Source organism: Dendrobates tinctorius, unplaced genomic scaffold, assembly GCF_039654945.1.
Source record: "Dendrobates tinctorius isolate UK_male_01 unplaced genomic scaffold, ASM3965494v1 ptg000070l, whole genome shotgun sequence".
Lineage (NCBI taxonomy): Eukaryota > Metazoa > Chordata > Amphibia > Anura > Dendrobatidae > Dendrobates > Dendrobates tinctorius.
In genome coordinates, this window is record NW_027361738.1 from 14,095,807 (window position 1) to 14,113,884 (window position 18,078).

The following is an 18,078-nucleotide window of genomic DNA, read 5'->3' on the forward strand; positions in this document are numbered from 1 at the left end:
AGCCCCTGTGCAAGGACAATATATGAGCCCTTTGCAGTCCAATAACTCATCATCATGCACAATTCCACCTGTATTGGAGGTAGAAATGGGATCCCATACCTCTTGGGTCCTTGTGCAGCCAGACGCACAGGTTGCACCAATGATATGTCCACCCCTGCTAGATCCAGAGGTTCCCACAATGTCCCCATTCAGTATTCTCGCATCAAGCACTCCTAACACACTGCTGCATCTAGCTTCAACCATCAAATCTAACAGGTACTATCATACTGTCTCCAAAGTATTTTATTTATATTTAAACCACTAAGACCAGTATATGTGCAGGGTTACTCACAAAAGTCACCATTTTGAGATGTTCTCTTCCTGTTTGGTAGATCTGGAATTCAAGCACCAAGCTCGCAGACAGCCACGAGCCACAACTCAAGGGAACGTGAGCCACATGGGGCTCTTGAGGTACAGGTTGGGGACCCCTGCTCTAAGGTCTTGAAATGATAGTTAAGATTGAGCTGGTTGATCCTAATTAGTATATATATTTTTCAACTATTTTCATCCAAGATTGTACAGGGTATGTGCACACAATGTCTTTTTCAGGCAAGTCCACTCTGAAACCCACATGAAAAATGTCCCCAATAATACTCAAAAGCACAATATAACAACATATAAATTTCTATGTCGAAATGACGCAAAACGGTTCAAAGAAGTGACTTTTCCAATCTTTTGGAAGATGCCACAAACTAAATAAAAAAAGTATTTAGGGAGCCCAAAAAGACAGATGGATGATGCATGGTGTCTTTTGTAGAGTTTTAAAAACACGGAAAAAAATGCTGTTGTTTCTTGAAAATTCAGTAGGTTCACCCTGGTTTAAAAGACGTCATGTGCACATACCCATAGAGGGAACATTTGACCCAATCACTGGCAGGTATACTGTATGAAATGTTCAAAGTGAATATTTCGGCAGGCATTTTATTTTAAAGGGAACCTGTTAAGTGATTCATGCTGACCAAAGCATGACCAGCATGAAGCGGAAACAGGTTTCTCAATTGTTGACATCTATGCTTTGCTGTGAAATACAGTTTAATGAAGTTTAATCAGCAGACGAGAATGAGCAGACAAGTCACGGAGGTGGAGTCCCATCAGCCCCTCCTGAGGTCACTTACCTAAATTGATAGGTCTTTCCCTATACACACATAAGGAACGATCTGTCAATCAACCAGAGTAATTGGGGAGAAGTAAGTGTGGATCCGTCCTGGTGACTACTCTCCTTTTCTTTTGTAAAAAGCCTCTGTCATATCTCCTATGCCACCTATCTGAGGGTAGCACAGGATATACAGTATAAGCTTGGAAATACAGTATATATTTTATATGATTTGATTTATCATTCTTAGAAAAAAACTATTGAGTTCTGCTGTCTCTGACCATACATTGCTAATTGTCAGCTCTCCTGGTATTTAAACATATGCATGAAAAGCTATCAAATTGAGGAGGAAGTTCTCACAGACTTTTCTCATGAGTCCATAGTCTGTCACTTAAACAACAATTTTATAAGGAAATGAGTTGATAAGAAAATGAGCTGAATATTAAAAAGCTATATACCTACAAGTTAAGGGTATCTACCTAAAAGAACCGCTTTATGCCAAATATTGCCAATTTCACAATCCCTTTGGGTCTGACTGATTTGATTCACAACAATCCCAATAACAGAATTGTGAGGAGCCCCATCTGGATAAAGCGAAAGTTGACCATAAACTTCTCTGCTGCATTTATTCTTTATTGGACTGCCAGGAAAAGTTGAGTACAGGACTCAGCAAGTCCAGTAGCTGTATAGAGAATGAATGGAGTGTTGATGCCCGGGATGCATGATCTCCTCTCCATTCAGATGGAGCTCTCAGAGCCCTTTTCTTGAGATTGGTGTGAGACCATGTTGTCATACCCCAAGTGATCCTAATGTTATCTTCCTTCCTATGGAAATAATTTCAAAATGTAATATAAACCCTGTAGCAGTGCATAATGAATGCAATTTAAGGGTTCAAGGGTGCAATGCAGTCCAGAGAAAAAGAGACTCCCGACATGTTCAGAGTCTCCAGAACAGCTTGATATATCTGTCTATGAGGCAGTTGAGTTTGGTTCAGAAAACCGGTGACTGTCTGGAATTCACACTATGACTATGAATGTCGGATAAGTGAAACCAACCTCATATATCTCTGCTGTCGATACATTGCAAACACCGCTCCACTATGCACACATTTGTTGTCACATTAGGTGGGAAATGGGAATGCATGTAATGTGTCCACAGTGTAGCTGTGTCTCTAGCGTGTAGACAGCAGAGTTATATGTGCATGTAGTACATAGGTAACAGAAGTGTGCATGCAATACCATTAGGCACCCGCGTAAATATGGTGGGGTGGCACGGAAAGAACACACAAATTTCAGCCTAGGGTACATGGAATCCTAGTTATACATCTGCCCTTTAATAACGTTCTTTGCTAAAGTTACTGGCACAACATAAATTCCTTATTCCACCCATCTCATCCCATTGACCGTAAGCAAATTTCTCTAGCACTTATGATCCAAATGTTATGAACATCGATATGTATAGGGGGAAAATACATACGTATTTAGGAAAGGTTGTACAAAAGAAATAAATTGTGGGCCTACAAAAACGAAAACCCTAAAGTTTTGGACGGTTGTAAAATTATTGCCTAATATTAATTTTGCAAATGCTATATACACTACGTAATTCATTTTCTTTGCTTTTTGATAAAATGTTTGGGATGAAGATAAAAACGTCACTACACAATGTGGTTACGAAGTCAAATGGGTAAAGTACGTGATGGAGCATTGAGTGGTTTCATTGGTAATTAGGAGATGACTAAGCTTAATAATTTAGCTAGCTGTGCCAATAAATGGATGATTCTTTCATTCTATGTAACTGATTATAATTATCTTATTATTTCAAAATCAAATTTATTTTTATGCATTGATATGACCGGATTAAAATGTTTTAATATCTAATTTATTGAGCAAAACTTTTTCAACTTTTTGGGTTTATGCTCAAGCTTTGACAATTTTTTAAAAAGTGGGCACACTCCAGCGCACACTTCATCATGAAAAATTCCAGTCCTGATGAATCAGGGCCATTATCTTGTAGAAAGACGGCTGAGAAAATGGGGATAATTTTCTGCTAATCTGTTCCACTTTCAGCTAAAGAATGTCTAAAGAGTTAAGGCCCCGTTACACGCAACGAAATTGTGAACTATATCGTTGCAACGTCACCAGTTTGGTGACGTTGCAGCGATGTCGAAACTACATCGTTGCATGTGACACGTAGCAGCGATCAATGATCAGTTGTCTGATCGTTAATTGTTGCTTAATGGTCTGGGCCATAAATCTATTGTTGGTCTCCCGCTGGGCAGCACACATCGCTGCATGTGACAGCGAGAGACCAACGATCAGCGAGCTCCCAGCGCCACACAGCAGATGCTGGGAGCTGGTATACAGGGTAAACAGCAGGTAACTAAGCACTGCGTGGCACTTAGTTACCCGCTGTTTACCCTGGATACCAGAGTGCTCGCTGGTCCTGATCAGGTATCCAGGGTAAACAGCAGGTAACTAAGAGCCGCGCGGCGCTTAGGTACCCGCTGTTTACCCTGGATACCAGCGTGCTCGCTGGTCCTGATCGCTGGTGAGTGCAGACAGCTCACCAGCGATCAGCTAACTATGTCCCAGCGATCCCATCCACGTCAGATCGTTAGTGGGATCGCTGGGACATTGAAGCATGTAACGGGGCCTTTAGGCTTAACAAAAGGGGGATGATTTAATGATTTTACAGACTGGGCAGAGAAAGTGAGTTTCTGCCCTAGCCAGTTGTCTTACAGCCAGACACAATACAGTGCAGAGACTGGGGACATGGCTAATTCCCTGGACGCAAAGATTTTATTTATATATTTCCTAGTCCTTGTTTTATGAGATAAAATAGGATTAAAAGTGAATTTTGTCACTATGTTTCTGCTATGTAATCTGAGAGCATCATAATGTAGGGATAATGTAGCTGCTTGCTGAAGTTTTGATAAAATCACTGTTTTCTCTTCTGCATATTTACCAATTTTCTGAATGCTGAGCTCTGTATAACCCCACCCACACCACTGATTGGCAGCTTACACTGTGCAGAGGCAGAAAGCTGCCAATCAGTAGTGGGGGCGGGTGCACGGAGCAGGAGAACTACATGACATGAGAAAAGTAGCTTTCTAATGAAAATCTCCTGCGGATAAAACAATAATTTTACTGAAACTACATTAAGCAGCCCAGTAAGCGACACATCACTAAAATCAGGGTCTCTGTCCCTATATCATGCTGCTCTTAAATTGAATATTAAAAACCTGCTAACAGATATCCTTTAAAGAAAAGAAGGTGAGTAATGTTGGAAGTGATAGAATTTATTTTTTAAGGTATTTTCTGACTTTAGGGTTCCTATAAAATTCTAAAAATGTATCTGAATAAATATTTAGTCTGCTGGTCGTGTGAAGATCGTATCGTAGTATTTGAGTTTCATCAAAACTTTCCAAAATGGAGTTTAATGCACAACACAATACTAATATAAGTAACAATCGGATTCCATATATTAATCATAAGTTACAGTTACTAATTATCCGCAGCCAAAACAGAAGCCAAAATCAGTGTCCAGATGGGATATAAAAACAGCTCATTTACTAAAAGCCTCTTGTATTACACTGCTGCAAATAGCTGACATGATTGAAAAAATACTGGTACCGCAGTGAAAAAAGGACTTGTAGAAAGCATGTAAACATTTTATGCTTGATGGTTCCACATTGTGAAGAGACCACGTGACCAATGATAATGAGCGCAAAAGAAAAAAAGCTTTTGTATTGTAATAGGTTTATAGATTGAAGTATTACAGTGCTGAATTCCATAGACTTCAGCTGTGGCACCGTGATGATGTAGGGAGATGACTTAATAATAGTATAATGACCACTATTTGTACAGCAAACTGCAAAAATCAATAGCGCAAGCTAATATAGTAAACTTTGTAATGTATTTTATTAGACAAAAGACAAATCTGCTTATTTCTCCACCTATGTCACACTTCTTCCCCTTCCGTGTGTCTCCTGAACTCATTATCCACTCTGAAAAACAACCATCTTGGTTAATGCAAGACAGACTACCAACACAAGGACATGTCAGGTTATAACCTGCTTTTAAAACCTACAGAAGAGAGGAAGAGGGAGGAAGAGTGAGGAGCAGAGTGAGAAATCAAGGAGAAACACAACAGTATGGCTGTGCTGCAGATAGTGAATGATTCAGCTTATCCTAGTGCTGGATTCACAGCTACAATGCTCAGTATTTTTATATTTTTTTTTCTACTCATGTACATATTATAACAGAGAAAGAATAACAAATTGCTCTTTTTTGGTGTCTTGTGTATGGGAGGTATCATAGCAGTTAATTTCTACCCAATAGCTTAGAAGAACTTAAAATTAGAGCTAGGCGAACCCAAACAGTAAAGTTCGGGGTCCGTACTGAACAACTACTGTAAGGACACGGATCCTAAGCATGGACTTCTCCAGGAAGTCCATGTTACTGTTTGGATTCGGCACCCCGAACATCGGATGTTTCTCACAATGTCGCCTGCATGACAAAGCGAGAAACACCGGCGACTCTGATCGGCAGTAAGATTATTACCATCGGTCAGAGAACTGCAGCTCCCATGCTGTAAGTTAACAGTGTGCGCTAGAAGCTCTGACCAGTGGTAAAAAGTTTATCTTCAGTCACAGACGCCGACTGATGGGAGAGTACTACTCCCATCAGCCTATGTCTGCTGTTGCTGATAACAGCAAGAGCAGGAGCGGCTGATGGGAGCATTCATGTGCTGTTTGATTTTATTTATTTATAGCGCAGGCACCAGCTGATGAATACTTCCATCAGCCAGCGCCAGCTCTCACTGTTATCAGTGACAGCAGGCATAGGTTGATGGGAGTAGTAGTCCCATCAGTCAACACCTGTGACCAGAGGTAGACTTTTTACCTCCGATCACAGCTGCTGGCTCACACTGTCATCTGACAGTGTGGAAACTGTAACGCTTTGACCAGCGGTAATGATTTTACCGCCGAACAGAGCCAGTGTTTGCTGCGCTGTCATGAAGATGACAGTGTGGCAAACGATGGATGCTCGGGCTCCCCTTTCATCTCAACGGGGTCCAGGTTTGGGTACTGTTCTGGTACCTGAACTAAACTTTTTTAACTGTTTGGCCGGACCCGAACATCCATGGGCTCGCCCATCACTACTAAAAGTTTGAGATAGGGCCTGCAGAGAGGAAAACTAGTAAAAATGCAGGCTACAAGTCATATAATGGCCAGAAATAGTGTTGATCCTCATGTACACACAGGACAATTTACACTGAAATGACAGGTAACATATGAAAAGTTAAACAATCTGAAGGTACTCAAGTGCAATAGTCTGAAGATCTAAAAAGACAGCAATGGACGAAATGAAGTCACATTTGTAAGATAAAATATAAAGGACTTAAATTTGATATTATTTCTTTTATAGGCTGCGGATAGTATGGTACAATGCAAAAAGTAGGTAAATAAAGGACATAATTGATAAATTAGTTTTTTACTTAAGGCTGAGTAAGATAAATAAAACACTTTTGCTGTTTTGCCTGGAAAAAGAATTTTGGTCAGTATTTCACGTCAGTATTTGTAAGCCAAAACCAGGAATGGAACAATCAGAGGAAAAGTATAATAGAAACAGGTCACCACTTCTGTATTTTCCACCCACTCCTGCTTTCGACTCACAAATACTGATTTGAAATACTGACCAAATTCTGAACGTGTGAACATGGCCTTAAGGCCGTATCTGGTATTACAGCGCTAATGCAACGTCAGACACTGTTCATGAATAAGAGTGGCACGTCTTCTGAGTTAAAAAGGAGACCCTTCATTCTTATCCTGGACAGACACTTTTGACGTTCAGCATATTGAATTCTGAGCATATCCATTGTACTTACATTCATAAGAAGTATTATAAAAAAAAAACAGATAAGAGAAAATTGTAGAAATATTCTTGCTTCCTTTTTAGGTTAACTGGCAATACATCATTTCATAAATTCTTTCTCATTCTGATCTATATTATAGCAAATACTTTGGTTATGAAAATGGAACGATTTTACATGTCAAAACAAGAAAATTAAATGGCGTGATCAGTTTTCCTGTAGTTTTGTCTGTTTAGAGAGACTGGAATGTTCCAGTTTCTTTCCTTCTTGCACAAGTGGCTTCTGGACTGAATGCATCTGGAATGTCAGCGGTTAGGATACATCGGGTATAACTGTGTGACACATTGGCTATCTCTATTTGCAGCTTTATAAAACTAGACTGATATGAACTGACGTAAATATGGTGCTGGCACATTCCATTAATATTCGCATATGTCTTTAACCTCCAGCAATCTCTTTTATCATGGTAATAACCCTTATCCCCTTAGATATGTTTATTTCTGACTCAATCTTAAGTGCTGACCATAGCTAACTAGTCTTAGAAACCAGAGAGGATATACAAAAGATGTCTTACATGCTGAGAAATATGTGATTTTGGAGACCAAGTGAGATTATACACAGTTTAACTTTGGAAATACAGCAAACAAAATCTATTTAACTCGTCTCCAAAAGTAAGAGCCTGAACGGTTCTAATCTAACGTTTGCACCCAGCATGAGCCATTCAGCCATGAAGGATGCACAGATGGACAAATCTCATTTCACACTGTCACATCATGTCACTGGCCTTCAGCAAAGGTGCAAGATAATCATCTGTATTGTTAAAGGGTTTGTCCGGTCCAAATCGATAAGTCTCCAGTCACTCTGTGTGACTGCAGGCTTATGAGTCCCCCCAGCGTGCACACTGTGCGTTGAGGGGATTTGCCGATTTCTGAGCCGGGACTGGAGCGTATGTAGATGGGGCAATACAAGTGTATGGAGCGAGGACATGCCTACTAGACGGGCTCCGGTCGGGAGTATGTATAACAGAAACCGTATGCGTAAGAGAAACCTGCGAATCCCTGCAGCGCACAGTTAATGCACTGGGGGGATTCATAAGTCTACAGTCATGTAGAGTGACTGGAGACTTATCGATTTGGACCGGACAACCCTTATTACACATTTTGCAGTGTTCTCAGTTGTTTCTTTTGGAGCACTTTTCTGTATGGATCACGATGGACCTGTGAATGAATCACGTCTTCATCATTTTTTTTTTATTTATGACATTGTTTTAGCGTATATTATGATTTGTTTTATTTTTAAAATCAAAAAGTTAAAGGTATGAGAGTAAAAATAACTGTGTATATGTACTTTTTTTGATTATTTTTTATTTTTATAGTTTAAATTGCATTTTGTTCTCTTCTTGGTGTAAACTATATAAATTATATTTGAGTTAAAAAAAAGTCAATGGGAGATGGACTGGGTATCACAGTGGCTCAGTGGTTAGCACTTCAGCCTAGCAGCACTGGGGTCCTGGATTCAAGTCCATCAAGGACAACATCTGCAAGGAGTTTGTATGTTCTCCCCGTGTTTGCTTGGGTTTCCTCCGGGTTCTCTGGTTTCCTCCCACATTCCAAAGACATACCGATAGGGAATAGTGATGAGTGAGTATACTTGTTACTCGAGATTTCCCGAGCATGCTCGGGTGATCCCCGAGTATTTGGATGTGCTCAGAGATTTAGATTCTGTCGCCGCAGCTGCTAGCCAACCTGAATACATATGGAGATTGCCTGATTTTTAGGAAATCCCCACATGTAATCAGGCATGCCTGGGAAATCTCGAGTAACAAGTATACTCTCTCATCACTAATAGGGAATCTAGATTGTGAGCCCCAATGGGAACAGTGATGGTGATGTCTGTAAAGCGCTGTGGAATATAATGGCTCTGTATAAGCAATGCATAATATAAATATTTTATATAATAGATAGTAAAATAGTGTCAATTTGTCATTAGTTCTTCAATCACTTTAGAATAGTCACGGTGCAATAAAATTTGTTTTGCACACAGTCTTGTAATTACTTCTGCTGTACCTATGGTTAAGGATGGGTTTAGAGATGACATCTGATAAGCCTCAGTGGTTGGTTCTGTAGCCTTGTAGCTCTGGGTCCTGGATTTGAATCTGACCCAGGACAACCTCTTCATGGAGCTTGTATGTTCTTCGCATGTATCAGTGGTTTTTTCCAGTTAAGTCATTTTACTTGAAAATGTGGCAATCATGTTTATAATAGGGAAGTTGGATTGTGCTTCTTCCTGCCAAACAACTGAACTAAAGTGGATAATATTAATCAATGTACAGTGCTGAGGAATATGTAGTTACTATAAAAGTAATTGGAAGTAGCTGAGTATCACACAACCTCCTATGGGAGGAAGACCCCCATATTTAATATATATATATATATACATGTAAGGAGTTTGTATGTTCTCCCCGTGTTTGCGTGGGTTTCCTCCGGGTACTCCGGTTTCCTCCCACACTCCAAAGACATACTGATAGAGAATTAAGATTGTGAGCCCCATCGGGGACAGTGATGATAATGTGTGCAAACAGTAAAGCGCTGCGGAATATGTTAGCGCTATATAAAAATAAAGATTATTATTATTAAGAAAAATTACTAAACTAGCCACCAACAGATAAATGAGATCATTGTTTCCTGTTAACATTATTATTATTATTAGCAGCACGGTGGCTCAGTGGTTAGCATTGTTGCTTTGCAACGTTGGTGTCCTGGGATCAAATCCCACCAAGGACAACATCTGCAAGTAGTTTTTACGTTCTCCCCGTGTTTGCGTGGGTTTCCTCTGGGTTTTCCCACGTCCAATGGGGACAGTGCCGATAATGTCTGTAAAGCGCTGTGGAATTAATGGCGCTATATATAAATGAGTAAAATAAATTATTATTATGCTAAAGCTCTCCTTAAAGTATGTGACCCTGTAAAATTGGTACAATCAATTTGATTTAGCAAAAATTAGCCAAAAAAATATATAAAACTTTTAGGAGCATACAAACAATTGCAGTGGGCATATTTGGGCTGGTGTAAGGTGTCGTCCATATTTGTTGTCCAAATTTCAATATGTTTATATTGAAAATAACTTTTAATTATGTAAAACTCTTCTTACCGAGATCGTGGAATGTTTTCTGTGCTTTCTCTCCACCAAACATCTGACAGCATTGCTTCGGGATTTGATCTCTTCCCATATCTGATAAACCAAAAGCAGAGTTATAATGCCACAAGTTTAGAGGTAGCTGTGAAAAGGAAATAATGTGAAGGCTTATAACTGAATAAAATGATGTTTTCGCTTCTACTGGTCTAAGAAAATAAAATAAAATCATCAATGATTATTTTACTGTAAAACAATAATAAAAAAAAATTAACAAATATATTGTATATATACATTTATAAATATCATTCATGCAACTTCATTTTTTTGGAAAATGAGATGTATTTACTGTAATTTGATTGAATGAAATGTACAGTATATGAGTATTATTGCAATCGATCGTTGATCGGAAAGATAAAATATGTTACTACACATATTATGTATGAGACGTAATAGTATTTTCCAAAAAATAAAAACAGATGGGACATTTGGGTACAGTACAGGGGGGTTTACCACCAAACCTCTCTATCTTAGGCAGGATATTTGGATAGGACAGTAATCTGAATCTAATCTTCTACTAGAAATCTAGTAAACACTAGTGATGAGCGAGTATACTCGTTGCTCGGGTTTTCCCGAGCATGCTCGGGTGTCCTCCGAGTATTTTGGCATGCTCAGAGATTTAGTTTGTGTCGACGCAGCTGCATGATTTGCGGCTACTAGACAGCCTGAATACATGTGAGGATTCCCTAACAAACAGGCAATCTCTACATGATGTATTCAGGCTGTCTAGCAGTCGCAAATCATGCAGCTGCGTCGACACAAACGAAATCTCCGAGCATGCCAAAATACTCGGAGGACACCGGAGTATCCTCGGGAAAACTGAGCAACAAGTATACTCGCTCATCATTAATCAACACCTAATATTTAATTACTTTATAAAGAGACTACAAGGGTTAATGCCGCAGATTCATTTCTCTCCGATTACATCTGATCTGAACCTACACTTCAGTGAATTAAATCCTAACTGATCCTATGATAAAAAAAAAAAAATTCTAAATATGGCAATGTAGTAATGAAAATTCAATAAAACGTTTCAAACTTGCGATAAATATGATGTATATAAAATTTCTAAATATCGGACAATACTTTGTTGTCGCGCAGTTGATACAAAAAAAAGTCTTGAATGACTATTAATTTCCCAAAATACAGTCTGGCAATGGGTATTTGCATCATTATAATCTAAACTTCACCACATATCACATTTATTAGAATGCATGGCACTGACATTATATTAACCGTTTGAGTTACATCTCCTTCATCAGTTATTTTTTCCCATTATTACCATTGCGGAGCGATATATCTGCCTGTTTTATCATTACGTTAAGTGCTCACTCGTGCCAAATAATAAACTAAAATTCTAATATTTTCACCAACAAATATTATTTTCCAAAGCAATAATATCTAGAAAATTGGCAATAACGGTTATACCCAAAGGCTGTGTTTTTTTTTTTTACCTAAAGTATTTGAGAGGACTGGAATGTAAAAATGTCAGCTGATTATGATAATGAATACTTTTCAGAAGTGAGAAATTTAATGCACCAAGTGAAAGGCTTGACATTTCTATTGTTAATATATTTCACTACCTGCCAGACTGCAGCAAACACAGACTCAATGCCAATTGTCAGATTAAAATGGAGAACAAATGAGAAACGGGGTGTCTTAATTATTTATTTATGGATGTAGCTGAGCTGAATTTGTCATTGAATTATTACATATATATACAGATTTATAATGCACATTTTTTATTTCTATAGAAAGATTTCTACCTGCTTTGAAGCTTTAAGAACTCACTTGGCTTTTAAGGACTCACTTGGCTTTTATCCCTGAGTAGTGGCACAACTTTTCTCCCTTCTTATGTCTTCTGAGTTTGCCTTTGCATAATCGTCTGGGTGTTAAATGCCCTAGAGAGCTATCATCATCCATTGGATGCTCTGTCAGCGTCTTTCTCTACATAATGGGATGCTTAGAAATGTGACTAAAGCTTAGCTTAAAATTGGGGACAATTTCTTTACATGTTTCAGTGCTCTCAGGCACTTCTGACTTTCCACAATGTGCCATTTTCTCCCCTGTATTTTTTAATCAGCTCATCGCAGTGTTTCGCTAGCGGAGTGTCACAATGCATAAATGTCCATTGCTTCGCTTCATCACTTTCCACTAATCATTTCAGGATCCTCAGAAAAATCATGGAAAAACTAGTTTACTCAAATGAAGTATATGGCGTGCCAAATCATCACATCAGAACAATTATATAAGAGCACACTGGTACAGATTGGGAATTATTATATCCCACCACCACCTACTGTTCATACAGTGGTATATATCATTTATCCCCACCTCTTATAATATGTAGCATACATCTCTTCTAATATTTTCTGTATACTTACCCATACACCTGATGTCCAGCTAATGCTTACAGAATGTGCTGTGTATTAGCCAAGCTATTATGCTATATACCAAATGCATATAGAATATATTGCATGTTAACCAAGCTATTAAAGTGTCTGCTGTATACCCAACCGGTTCCAATCATGTATACCATATTTCCACCTAAATCCTAAAATATATACTGCAGATTCACACCTAGTTCTTGGGGTATACTCCATATTCATTCCTAATGCTTAGACTAATTTTACCCAACTGTTATTATAGATAATGAATATTCACCTGCTATATTATATACCATATATCCACCTAAATCTTATATACTATTTATTCCCCCATCTCGTAAAGTCTATTCCATATGTACACCCAATACTTATACTATGTACTGTGCATTCGACAGTCTATTAAAGCATAAACTGTAGATTCACTCACTCCATACAAGTCATACCATATATACACCCAACTCTTATACATTGTATATTCAACCACATCTTAAGATATCTACTGTAAGCACTTCTAGAGCTTATGTATATACTGTATGCACCTACTGTTCATGCCACATTTACCATTACACATATTGCCTGCTTTGCCCTCTTGTTATGGATTTAACTATCATGGAATAATGATCAAGTTTTTATCAAGAACCTGCTGCCTTGGTGCCTCAGCTTCTCTGAATTTCTACGTCGTCTTTGGACCCGGTGGGAGGCCCCGCCAAGCTAAGCACAAGTTTGGTCAATGGTGATTATGAATCTACTATTGGACAGATAGCACAACCCAAAAAAGCCTAATTTCACACCTTTCCTGACATCAGATAATGGCTTGTGTAATGTCAAATGATCATAATCCTCTTAGATGACAAGATATCCTTCTGTGTCAGGTTATCAAGGTTGTGTGTTATTTGTCAAGTTAAACTTGGCCACATCTGTATATTCACCCAATATAATATAGAGTGTATATCCACCAAACTTGTATAATGTATATTATATATCCAAAAAACTCATATACTTTATACTTATTCACCTATTATATCACCCTCTCCTATTATATATATATTGTACCTCCATCCAGCTCTTATAGTATATACTGAATAAGTACATAATGATATTCGCAAGTACTAGAGAATCACTCATGTAAGACCCAGATCTTTCAATATACACCATAAAGCCAACAACTCTTACATTATATACTGTCTATCCATCCACCGATTATATAATGTACTTTATTGCACTTTCAACCACCTCTTATTAAATATACCAAATATCCACTTAACCTGTGTTAGGAGTGGATGTACGTCTCCATAGTATATACAGTACATACTATATATTCCTTATATCCATCCACCTCTGATAATAAAGTCTTAAATTCAAACTGTTTTAATGCACATTGTTTATCCAGCCAGTTCTTCTAATATACACTTTATATCACCCATCATATCATATATTCCCCCACCTCATGGTTTATACTATGTTTCCATCCATCTCTTATCTTGTGCCATATGTTTACCCACTTCTTTCAGAGTATACTTTAATTTTCTTAACCTCTATATAACATATATTCACCTTCTTTTCCAACCATGTTATTGTGTATATCATATATATCTACCTACCTGCTATATCTATAGTTTATATTCACAAACCTTTATCACATATTTTGTATGTTCACTAGTGATGAGCGAGTATACTCGTTGCTTGGGGTTTCCCGAGCATGCTCGGGTGTCCTCCGAGTATTTTGGCGTGCTTGGAGATTTAGTTTTCGTCGTCTGATCGGCATGATTTGCGACTTGTAGACAGGCTGAATACATGTGGGAATTCCCTAACAAACAGGCATTCCACACATGTATTCAAGCTGTCTAGCAGTCGCAAATCATGCAGATGAGACGACAAAAACTAAATCTCCGAGCACGCCAAACTACTTGGAGGACACCCGAGCATGTTCGGGAAAACAAAGCAAAGAGTAAACTCGCTCATCCCTAATGTTCACCCATCTCTATTAGTATATAATGTATACACCCAGGTCCCCACCTCCTATAATATTTTCTGTACCTCTGTATACTCGTATCTCATATACTACCGTATTTGTTCCATCATCAATTTTAGTGTATATTGTATATTCATATATTTCAAAAGTGTATCTGCATGCAAGTTAATTCAATACAGGTTAATATACATATATATATATATATACTATATATATAGCCCATGGCTAAAGGCAAGAAGGGTACACTGTTGTACTAATAGAGCATGAGCTGCATTTAGAACTAAATTGTTAATTCTTTACAGGATATTTGCCAAGTGATGTGAACATGTTACTTCTGCTCTATTTGACATATTCTTATATCTGTGCCTAACATTCTATGTAAACCTACTGCACTCCTAAATTGGTGATTATCACACTGCATAGCCTCCGAGAATTAATGACAAATTTAGCTCTGCTATGTTGAGTTTTAGAAGTCTGTGCTGATGTTATTCCCATCAACTAAAACAATCTACTCTATCTATCTATCTATCTATCTAACTATCTATCATCTATCTATCCATTATCTATCTATCATCTATCTCATATCTATCTATTAAAAAAAAAATGAAGACAGCTTCAGCGACATTTCGAAACATCGCTGAAGTTCCTATGGGCTATTAAACCACCATTATTTTTTCTAAAAAAGGAGTGCTGTCTTCATTTTTATACTATATTGAGGATTGGTTTATGCCTGGAAAGTCAGGCACCCAGTTTTCATGTACTGCTTGCTAGTGCAGCTTTTAAACTTTTCTTTTACATCTCTATCTATCTATCTATCTATCTATCTATCTATCTATCTATCTATCTATCTATCTATCTATCTATCTTATCACATTATCTATCATCTATCTATCTATCTATCTATCTTATCATCTATCTATCTATCTTATCATCTATCTGTCTATCTATCTATCTAGCTAGCTACTGTAGCTAGCTATCTATATCTATCTATCTATCTATCTACCATCTAGCTATCAATCACATATCTATCTATCTATACAATTTCAAAGAAGCCAATGGAGTTACAGATCTTTTGCAGGTTATTATCTTTGCTGTTGTTCTGATATTCTCTTTGTTGTAAAATATAGATGTAGCAGAGCCGAGATTGCAATTTAAATCTTAAAAAGAAAATCAAGGAGACAAGGGAGCTCCCTCGTGTGATATTGTTATAGAGACTGTAATGTAATATTTCATATCCTAACTTATAATCTGTGCTTTAAGAAAATAACGATGTTCATTACATTGCGCACTTGATGCAGCCCCCAAAGAGCTGAATGACAAACTCAGACCTACAGCTTTCTATTGTTGGTACTCTATAAAGACCTCATACATGTTATAATTCAGTGCACACTCTTCTCTAACATACACAATAAAATAATAATAATGAACACTTTACCTTTGCCTTGTTATAAGGTTTATATAGTGCCTCAGTGCGGAGTAGTATTTGGCCATGTCCTCTGCTGGTGCGTCCTCTCCGGGGTTGTCAGGTTTTGATGGGTAAGCCTCTGCAAAAGTCCCCAAGCAGATCAGCAAGGATAGACCTATAGTCAGCACTGACATCCACAACCTCATGCTTCCCTGCATCTGGGAAAAAAAAAAGTAACACAGAATCAGAACTTCAACAAGTGACAAGCCCTTCCTATTGTTTGCCAATACCCCTGCATGATACATATTTGCTGACATTTTTCTTACTGTAAAAGTGCTGAATTTGTGAGGAACACTTCCGAGCTAAGAATTTAAAGTAGGTTGCATAAAACACATCAGTTTAGGTGAAATTGAGGTCTGCTACATCTAAAAAAAAATCAGTTCTGCGCCTTCTTTACAGGTATTTACTTTATGTGGAATAAAAACTCTTCCTATGTGTTGACCTGGCATATGGTGATGATGGTTGAAATCTGTTAACCTACAATACTATAGTAGAACAATCTGCACTAAAACAACCTTACGCTTTTTTTCTTCTCTTATGTTTCAGTAATTTTCAGCAATAAAAACATGAATTATTTGTAATATGCAAGTAAAGTGATAACATCAAACTCACAAAGAGTAAAGTGAGATGACAATGAGGAGTGGGAGCCGGATCAGCACCGAGGACAGCTCCGCCGAGTACTTACACTGACTGGGGAATGTGTCTTCTCTCCGATCTGTCTTCTTCCAGTTGCCTGACTGTCTTCTTATGTGTCTTCTCTGTAATTAGACTTTGTTCTCCCTAATACCCAGCTTGATACGACTCTCTGCCATGCTGTGGCTTTTATAGTCTTTCTTCTACAGGAGGGGCTTTGGGGGGGTATAATAGTGGATGACTAAAAATCTACTATCTCCTCCTACCTCTGAGCAGTAAGCACGTCACAAATAGGTGAGACCTTGCAGACATAGGTCATGTATAAAGGGAGGGCAGTTATGCTTCTTATTGTTTGATTTGTCAAAATGAGTTATGACTTAAAATTGGAAATATTTAATACAATATAAAAGATGCGTCTCCCCCCAGTGACGTCCCCTCACGTACCTCTGAGCATAACCCCAACCTGATTCTACGTACATTTTAATTTTATTTTAAAAGCTGCTATTGTGTGCAATTGAAAGCCGTTCTAGGCGTTCACCCCTCCTGTTACTAACCATTAGCATATCATGCAGCTGCAGCAGTTGAAAAACCTATTACTATTGCAAATCTCACACAAACTTAAACATATAGCCGATGACGAGTCTCTGACTCATGAGAATGCGAGTGGAAGATTTGGACTTAGAGAATGATTGATTTTGAACTTTGCGGTGACACAGGGGTAGAAATGTCGAAACCGTATATAGATTGGAACTCTAAAGTATTTGCTCATATGGAGGTGTCTGTGAGGATGAAATACGGGCTGTATTCATCCAATAGAGCAGATATAGAGTTCATTGCTAAATATCCATTTTTTGTACTTTTTGCTTTTAAATCTTAGTAAAATATTCACTCCCAGAAAACTCAAGACGCTGAGGCTTCTCAGAAAGCTGCACTATATATTATAGCTTTTGCCGCATGGTATTGAATTGAGAAACCTGTTTGTGCAAGGTGGAGGGGTGATCAGGGACTTTGTATTTATATTTATAATATTGTCTAGTTTAAATACACTAATTTATATATATATATATATATATAAGCAAATACAGTATGTAGCAGAGACTGGGAAACAAAGAAGCCCAATAAGGTCATATCTGATGATAAAGGATAGTAAGGTGAATGAGGTGCTCACCCGATTCGGTTGTGTAATACACAGTGATTGCTGGGATTAAGAATTGTCAGCTGCTGCAAATCCACAGGTTAGAAAAAAAATAAAGTGCCAAGAAGGAATAAGTGTGTTCTCTGCGCTGCTGATAAAAATCCAAAGATTCCAGAATTGGTAGCGATGCGGTTTACGACCAATACGTTTCTAAGCCATCTGACTTCTTCATCAGGAAAAAAACCACAATTCAAGTTTGTGCTTTTTTCCTGATGAAGAAATTGGATG

General features: G+C 38.0%; 1 protein-coding gene across 2 annotated transcripts in view; it reads right to left on the reverse strand.

Moving 5' to 3' along the window:
- The window catches only part of NPY (neuropeptide Y), an 82,752-nt gene extending 65,910 nt beyond the window's left edge, over positions 1–16,842 (reverse strand). The window contains exons 1-3 of one of the 2 annotated variants that reach the window (XM_073581403.1): positions 16,708–16,842; positions 15,993–16,180; positions 10,157–10,237 (exon numbers count right to left, since the gene is read on the reverse strand). In XM_073581403.1, the coding sequence (XP_073437504.1) occupies positions 10,157–10,237; positions 15,993–16,180 (269 nt within the window). In that variant the 5' untranslated portion in view covers positions 16,708–16,842. Of the gene's footprint in view, positions 1–10,156; positions 10,238–15,992; positions 16,181–16,634; positions 16,654–16,707 lie in introns of those variants that run through there. The other variant, XM_073581404.1, reaches the window with a different exon arrangement.
- Positions 16,843–18,078: the final 1,236 nt, after the last annotated feature.